Genomic DNA, 8,748 nt, shown 5'->3' with positions numbered 1-8,748 from the left:
GGTGGCGAGCGCGTACGGGCAGACAGCCGCTGTGGCCAGCGGGTGGTGCACAGCCAATGCCCCCGCTCCGTGGGCGCAAGCTGAGTGGGAGCAGCCAGCAGTTTGCGCTTTTCTCCAGCCACCTTTGGTATGTGGCACCGTGGGTAGAGAAGTGTACTGTCCAGATTCGGGGCTTTCCATACCTGTTTCAGGAGGGAGAGAAGGGCGTATGTAGGTGATTTTAGTACTGGCAATGGGGTCGAGCTGGGGACAGAGGGAGGTGATGGGCAGGGTCACTGGGTCGGAGTTCCTTGTGTGGACAAAGCGGTTTGGGAACACAAGGATCAGAGGAAGGTAGGAGACACTGGCAGACAGTAGGGCATCTGAAGTCGACACAGTGGCAGTAATGGTCACGCACAGTAGTGATGACCAAGTTTAGCAGACGGTCACAGGACCGGGGCTGAGATGGTGGTGGGTGGGGGCAGGCCAGGGGACAGAGAGGCCAGGGGACAGAGAGGCCAGGGGACAGAGAGGCCAGGCAGGAGCTGACCGTGTCTGTGGGTGTTGCTCACCAGCAAGGTCGATGACAAGAGTGGCAGCCTCACCCAGAATGGCAGCCGGGCACCAGACCCCATGAAGGGGGCTGGCGAGTCGTGGCATTAAGAGCAGGCCATGTTTCCTTAAGGGGTGGGATGGGAGGGTGTCCGTGCTACAGCGAGAGCAGGGCAAAGGGGGGCATGTTCAAGACGAAAAAAAAGTCCAGGATGAGATTGGTGAGTTCTACCAAACATATAAAGGAGAATTAATGCCAACCTCCTTCAAACTCTTCCAAAAAACTGAAGAGAAGGGAACACTTCAGACTCATTCTGTGAGGCCAGCGTTACTTTGACACCAAAACCAGACAGTCTCCACTAGAAAACTACAGCCTAGTAGTAGCGCAGAAATCGTCAACGAAATGCAGCAAACCATGTTTCATGCCACGTTGAAAGAGTTAAACACCGGGATCAGATGGGGTTTGTGCCTGGACTGCAGGGTTACGGACATGAATGTGCTACAGCACACATCCACAGAATGAAGGGAAGAACCACATGATCATCTCAATTGATGCAGGAAAAGCATTAGAAAAAAATTCACCCTCCTTTCTTGACGAAAACACTCAGTAAAGTAGGAATAGAAGGAAACCACCTCAACTTACATGAGGCCATATGTGAAAACCTATAGCAAGCATGCTCAGTGATGAGAAACTCAAAGATTTTTCTCCAAGATCAGGAGCAAGGCAGGGGTGCCTATTTGTTACTTCTGTTCAGTATGGTGCTGGATGTCCCAGCCACAGCAATTAATCAAGCAAACAAATGAGTAAAAGCTTTAAAAAGGTATTCAGTTTAGAAGGGAAGAAATGTAATTATCTCTTTTTGCAGACATGACCATATATGTAGAAAACCTGAAATAGTTTACAGGAAAACCTGTTTGAACTAAAAACCAAATTCATAAAAGTTACAGGGTACAAAACCAACAAGCAGAAATCACTTGTGTTCTATACATTAATAATGAACAATACAAAAAAGAAATGAAGAAAACAGTTCTATTGACAATAACGTCAAAAACGATGAAATACTTAGGAGTAACCCTAACCGAGGAGGTTTAGGGTGTGTGTGTGCATTGGAATCCAGAAAGCATTGCTGGGAGAAGGGAGAGAACCGTTTCATGAAGTGACATCACATGGCCATGGTTTGGAAGATCTAATACTGCTGAGATGTCAATACTATCCAAAGCAACCTACAGATTTCATGCAATCCTTATCAAAACCTGTGGTTTTATTATTATTATTTTTTTTTTTTACAGAAACAGAAAAATCCATCTAAAATTCATACAAAATCTCAAGGATCCATAAATAGCCAAAAAAAAAAAAAAAAAATTTAAAAAAAACAAAGTTGGAGGTGTCACGCTTCCCGATTTCAAAATTTACTTCAAAGCTTTGGTAATCAAAACAGCATAATACTGGCATGTAGACAAACACATGGAATGATGGCATAGGACAGGGAGCCCAGAAATAAACACATAATGGTCAAAAGACTAGGCTGCTGAGGCCATTTAATGAGGAAAAGATAAACTTCAACAAATGATGCTGAGAAAACTGGAAATCCACATGCAAAAGAATGAATTTAGACCCATACCTTACACCATCTGCAAAAATTAACTCAAAACCCATCAAAGACCTACATGTAAAAGCTGAAACTGTAAAAATCTCAGAAGGGACCATTGGGAGCAGTTCTTACGACATTGTATCTGGAAAAGGGTTCTTAGGTGTGACAACAAAATCGTGAGCAACAAAGAAAACAATTGACATATTGGACTACTCAAAATTAAAAATTTTTATGTGTCAAAAGACACTATCCACAAAGTGAAAAGGCAAACCAAGGCATGGGAGAAACTATTTGCAAATCATATATATGACGAGAGGCTAATATTTTAAAAATATAAATAACTCTTACAACTTGACAAGAAAAACAACCATATAAAAATTGGCAAAGGACTTAAATGAATGTTTCTCCAAAGGAAATGTATAAATGGCCAATTAACTCATGAGAAGATGCTCAATATCGCCAATCGTTATGAAAATGCAAATTAAAGCCCCAATAAGAGGCACCTTCGTACGGATTGTGATCACTGTCAGGAAAGACAAAAACAGAACAGAACAGAACAGAAGATAAGTGTTGACGGGGACGCGGAGACGAGGGGGCCCTGCGCGTTGCTGGTGAGAAGGTAAGTGCTTCGGCCGCTGCGGTGGTTCCTCCAACACTTAGAACAGATCAGGGTGCGCCCCAGCAGTTCCACTTCTGGGTGTCTAGCCCAGGACTGGAAGGCGGGGCCTGGAATGCATATTTGTACACACGCGTTCAGAGCGGCGTTACTCGCGACAGCCTAAAGGTAAAAGCAACCACGGTGTCATCGACAGATGAGTGGATAAGCGTTGTCTGATACGAGTACTACCCCAAAACGAAAGCCCGACAAAGGCGCCAGCCACAAGGAAAGCACAGACCAACATCCCTTATGAATAAACAAGTAAATATTCTGCACAAAATGCTAACAGACTGATTCCAGCCACACAGTAGAAGGGTTACGCACCACGACCAAGTGGAAATGCATCAGGAATGCGAGGTGACTCCACAGATGAAAATCGGTCAGCGTGATACATCACATCAGTGAGGAAAAGGCCCTGTGAGCATCTCGATAGGTGCAGAAGAAGCGTCACCCTTTCATGATAAACACACCTAACACGCTAGGAATAGGAGGGAACCTCCTTAGTGTGGTGAAAGGCTTCAGTGAAAAAGCCACAGCTGACATCCTGCTTCACAGTAAATAAAATCTCCCCAAAGATAGGGATGCCTGCTTTCATCACTTCTGTTTGACATTGTGATGAAGTTTTACTGGAGCAATTAGGCCAGAAAAGGAACAAAAGGTACCCAAATTAGAAAGGAAGAAGTAAAACTATCTCCGTTTGCAGATGACATTGTTCCATATACAGAAAATGCTGAAGAACACGCCCCCCCCACAAAAAAACAAAAACCCCGCTACAGGTAACAGATGAGATCGGTAAAGTTTCAGGGTACAAAATCAACACACGAATATCTGTCGTGTTTCTGTCCACCGGCAGTGAACGATCGGAAAAGGAAGCGAAAAGAATTCCATTTCCGACAGCATCGCTTATACGTGGAATCTAAAGGAAAGCTCAGACTCCGAGCGGGGGCAGAAAAGAGGTCCCGGAGCCGGGGCGCAGACGCGAGGGCGGCCGAGGGGCCCACTTTCTGCTCGAGGCGAAGGGCTCCTGAGGGTGGTGGCTGGTCGGTGACGCTGGCGTGTAATTGGCGTTTGCTGAAGTTAGAGCTTAGGTGTTGTGCAGAAGGAAAGGTCAGATGCGAGGTGATGGACGTGCTAGTTAACTAGACGGCGGTGACACTTTCACAGTGCACGCGTGTGCCAGGTCACCGCAGCGTGCGCTGCACGTTTCTTACCGTTTCATTTCTCAGTTTGTACCTCAGTACGGGAGGGCGGGGCAGCGTGGTGCTGGCATGAGGATGGACATGCGGGTAGACAGTGGAGAGGGGCTGAAGGCCAGAGGCAAGCCCCAGCGCCCGCGGCCAGTTGGCGTCTGACGAGGGTACAGAGACCATTCAGTGTGGAAAGAGTCGTTACTGCAGCAAGCGGTAGAGAGACGACTGGTGTCCACGTGGCCCCTGCCTCACTCCAGTACAGAAGTAACTCAGAATCAACGGAAGACCGCAACGTAAAGGCTCAAACTATAGGACTCTCAGAAGAACCTCTAGATGGAAAATCTTCAAGACCTCAGACTTGGAAAAGATTCCTAGTTTTGACACCAAAATTACGAGCAGCAAAAGACAGATAAACTGATCTGCTCGAAATTAAAGCGAGGCCACTGCCAGCGACGAGCAATGCTGTTTAAGGGCTGGGAGAGGCTGTTCCCAGATCACGTGCTCTTCAGGATCCGAAACACATAAAGCTCAACAACAAAAAGACGAACTATAGAAAAGTCGTCAAAGACTCAGAATAGATGTTTTTGAAGGAAGATGTACAAGCAGCCAGCAGGTCCATGACGATATGCAGCATCTGTGGTCATCAGGAAGTGCAGATCGGAGCCTCCGCGAGATGCTGCTTCACACCCGCTAGGACGGCTGTGACACATTCTTGTCAAGAACAGAAAGTAGTAAGTGTTGGCCAGGACATGGAGAATTAGGAGCTCTTGTAGGTTGTTGGTGGGAATGTAAAACACGGCAACTTCCGTGAGAAACAGCTGAGAAGTTCTCAAAAAAATTAAGCGTAGAATTACCATGTGACCCAGCAATTCCACTCCAGAGAAACGCAGAGAGGGGTCCACACAGAAGCTTGCACGTGAGTGCGTATGGTGGCTTTGGCCACAGGAGGCAGGAACCACCCGAATGCCCACAGTGGCCAGGAGGCAGGAACCACCCGAATGGCCACAGTGGCCAGGAGGCAGGAACCACCCGAATGCGTGTTGTGGTGTCGGCCTATGCCAGAGTATCGTTCAGCCAGAACGGGGAAGGAAACCGACATGCACTGCAGCACAGGTGAACCTCGAAAAGACACTCAGCGAAAAGCCAGGCGCAGAAGGCCACGTGCCGTGTGGTTCCCTGTCACGGAGTGTGCGGAGTAGACAGGTCTGGAGACAGAGAGCAGGTTGGTGGGAATGGAAGGAGGGGGCGAGGGCACAAGGCATTCTCCTGGGGTCATGAAGAGACGTCGAGACTAGAGCGTGGTGGTTGCACAGTGCACTGGATGCTGTCAGGGCCACTGAGCTGTGCACTTGAAACGGCTAATGGCGCGCGCGAACTTTGAGTCAGTTACTCAGCTGCTGGCCTCCTGTCAGCAAACTTCGTCCTCCAGAGTCATTGCTGCTAACTGAGAGGGGAGGAGGCTGGGGTCACAGAGTGGGAGGGGGCTAACCCGGACAGCGGGGTGGAGCGGGTGCAGGATGTTGGTGGAGCTGAGCAGCAGGAGCCTCCGAGGACTGCATTCCAGGTTAGGGCCCAGGCCTGGGCCGGAGCGTCCACTGCTGCTGGGGACAGGCAGAGGCGGCCGGGCAGGCTCTGGCTTGGTCCGTGACCTCTGCCACCCTGATCGTGTCATGCAGACTCTGGCTGGAGGGGGAGAGGTGGGGGAGAAGGCCGTCTGAGGCCCTGTTGTCAGCCCTCCTCCCGCTCTGCAGATGCTGAACCTGTTCGTGGCTGTGATCATGGACAACTTCGAGTACCTCACACGGGACTCGTCCATCCTGGGGCCGCACCACCTGGACGAGTTCATCCGCGTCTGGGCCGAGTACGACCCGGCCGCGTGGTGAGTGTGCCGGCCTGCCCCCAATCCCGAGCGGGCCGGACCCACGGACGTCAGGGCCGGGCCGGGTGACGGAGGCAGGTGGCAGGTGCGCGTTGCGTCCCCTCGAGTTTTGGCCGGGGCCCAGGGCTGCACCCTCTCCACACAGGACGTGCGGGGCCTCCCTCCTGGGCGGCTCCCTCCATTTCATTCCCCACGCGCTCCTCTCCAGCTCCCCGGGCTGAGAAGTCCTCTGAGCTCCTCAGTCCAGCCTTCAGGATGTTGCCTGGGGTCGCGGGAGGTTTTTAGAGCGTTCGTGAGACCCCAAAGTTCTTGCTGAGCAGCTGTTCACTGTCTTCTCACATGTAAGGGGTTGTGGAGGGCTTGGTGGCAGATCGTGGACACAGTGGAGGGACCGTCCCTCAGGCCTCACCACCCTCATGGAACTTGGAGGCCTTCAGGGCCGCAGATGTTGTCCCCATGGGCTCAGGGCTGTCTGCCGCCTCCCTCAGGGAAGGGCCAACGTGCACCTCCGTCCCCAACTCAGGCTGCAAGTGGTGGGGGCTTGGCGCCGTTTTACTGAAATGGAACGAGCAACCAGGAAGGGTCTAGAATGTGTATGAGCCTTCAGGCACAGTGAGAGGCTTCTGTGTTGTGTGAGTGACAGAGCAGGCGTCTCGGGAAGGGCATGGCCTGGGGCCCGGGGTTGTCAGACGTTTGCGGGGAGTGTCCACACATGCAGTCGTGCTCCTCCTCGGCCAGCAAAGCGGCATGAGTCCCTTCTGCCCATCGGCCGTTCCCTCAGCACTCACTCATTCGCCTCTCTCAAGCGGTGACTTGGGTAGTCACGGTGGTGCAAGGCAGAGCGGGGGACACAGGCCAAGGGACCTGGCTGCCTGTGTGGCAAAGGCCTGCTCAGCACCTGGCTCACGGCGGGCACGCAGAGGCGTCAGTGAGTGGGAAGGCGTCTCACTCCCCAGCGCTCGGCACGAGGGAGCTCCGGGGTGGCCCGGCCCGGCCCATGGAACATGCAGAGGCCCCGGGAGGCCCTGCCCAACCGGGCGAGTCCCGGAACCGCCGGCTGCACCAGGGGTCCCGGGCACTCCAGGCCCCGGCGTCTCTGGGTGTTCTGTATCGCGGGGGACAGGACAGGCACACCGTGTGTGTGCTGTGTGTGCGCGTGCCCGTTTCTGTGGCCTCGGGAGACCTGTCACTTTCCACACCCAATGCCTAGAGCAAGTGCCAGAGTCCACAGGCTCGAGCCTCATGCTTCCCTGCCCAGCAGGGCCCAGGAGGGCCGGAGGGCAGACTGACCACGCCAGGCCAGGTCCTTCTTGGGCGGGGAGCCACAGACACCCCCACGAAGCAGGGTCGATGTTCGCTGGAGAAGGGGCACCCAATCGTGTCTCAGATGCTGCTGGTTCTGGGCACCTGTTCCAGAGGGCAGTGTGCTGCCAGAGGCTGATAGTTCAGGGCGGGGCTCGGGCTAATGGCAAAGGAGGTCAGGGCGGACCTGCGTGCACTGTACACCTAGGACTTCCCAGGTTGGCCGCGGGTGGCACCGAATTGGGACATACATGCGGCGGACATAGGCCAGACTGGCTTTGCGAGTGTGCGGGGAGGGCTCAGACTGTTGCCCACAGCCAGAGTCTAAGCTGGAGCCCCTAGCAGGCCAGGGCAGTCGGCTGCGGTGAAGAGATGCTCAGGCAGGAGTCTATGGCGAGATGCAAGCTGCACCCCAAAGGTGGCACAGGTGGGACCCGCAGCTGACACTCAGACTTGCTGCACCCATGATTGGCCGAGGCTGATGACACAGAGCACTTCCAGATGGCTGAGCAGAGTGGGTCTTGACCCACGTCTTGGGCGGGACAGGTGCAAGGACCTGGTCATCTTTATTTCTCACATGACCACTCTGCCGTCTCCTCATTCTTGGGAGACTTTGAAAGGACAGAGCTTCGTGGAATTTTCCTCGTTTCGTGTGTGTGTGCTCACCTGTGGCTATGTGATTGTGGCACATCCATATTCACGTGTGCATGCACGTGCTGTGTGTGCACAGGGCTGTGTTCATGCTGGTGTGTGTGCGTGTGTGCACTGTGTGTGCTTGCTGGTGTACACATGTACACATGTGTCTATGTGTACATGCGTCTGTGTGCACCATGTGTGTATGGGGCTCCATGTGCATGCTGGTATATGCGTATGTGCACAGGGCTGTGTGTGACATGTGTGTCTGTGGGCACTGTGTGTGCTTGCTGGTGCACACATGTACACGTATATCTGTGTGTCTGTGTGTGTGTCCATGCGTACATATGTGTCTGTCTGTGTGCCATGTATGTACAGGGCTCTGTGCACTTGCTGGCATTTCTGTATATGTGTGTGCATGTCTGTGCCATGTGTGTATGGGGCTGCGTGTGCATGCTGGTGAGTGTACATGTGTGTGCACTGTGTGCACAGGGCTGCGTGTGAATGCTGGTGTGTGTGTGCACTGTGTGTGCGCGGGGTTTCGTTCATGTTGATGTGTGTATACACAGGGCTGCACGTGCATGTTGGCATGTGTACGTGTGTGCATGTGTGCTGTGTGTGCACAGGGCTGTGTGTGCATGCCGGTGTGTATACATGTGTGCATGCGTGCGTGGTGTGCACCTCACTACTGCTTCTGGGGCTGGCCCCCTTGTTGCCTCAACACTGTGTAGTGAGGGGGAATCACAGTCACACCCACTGTGAACAGTGTCTGCCTGTCTTTACACCCATCCGTCCGTCCAGTCCGTGTCCCGAGCATCTGCGTGTCCTGGGGTGTGGGGTTCACTCCACCCTGCAGGGTCCTTAGGGCGAGGCACCTTAGGGTGTCTGCAGAGGGGCCGGTCTGGCTGGTAAGTCAGAGGAGGTGGCACTGGGCCAAGGGAGGGCAGGGTGGACTGGGATCCA

At 52.9% G+C, this 8,748-nt stretch overlaps 1 protein-coding gene across 1 annotated transcript in view; it reads left to right on the top strand.

The window, feature by feature from the left end:
- Positions 1-8,748, top strand: part of CACNA1B (calcium voltage-gated channel subunit alpha1 B) — a 71,599-nt gene that overhangs the window by 46,228 nt on the left and 16,623 nt on the right. The window contains exon 17 of the mRNA XM_011369946.2: positions 5,723-5,850. Within this exon, the coding sequence (XP_011368248.1) occupies positions 5,723-5,850 (128 nt within the window). The remainder of the gene's footprint in view (positions 1-5,722; positions 5,851-8,748) is intronic.

The sequence above is a fragment of the Pteropus vampyrus genome, unplaced genomic scaffold, assembly GCF_000151845.1.
Source record: "Pteropus vampyrus isolate Shadow unplaced genomic scaffold, Pvam_2.0 Scaffold157, whole genome shotgun sequence".
Lineage (NCBI taxonomy): Eukaryota > Metazoa > Chordata > Mammalia > Chiroptera > Pteropodidae > Pteropus > Pteropus vampyrus.
Note: the sequence above shows the minus strand (reverse complement) of the source record. Positions and strands in the feature narration are given on the sequence as shown.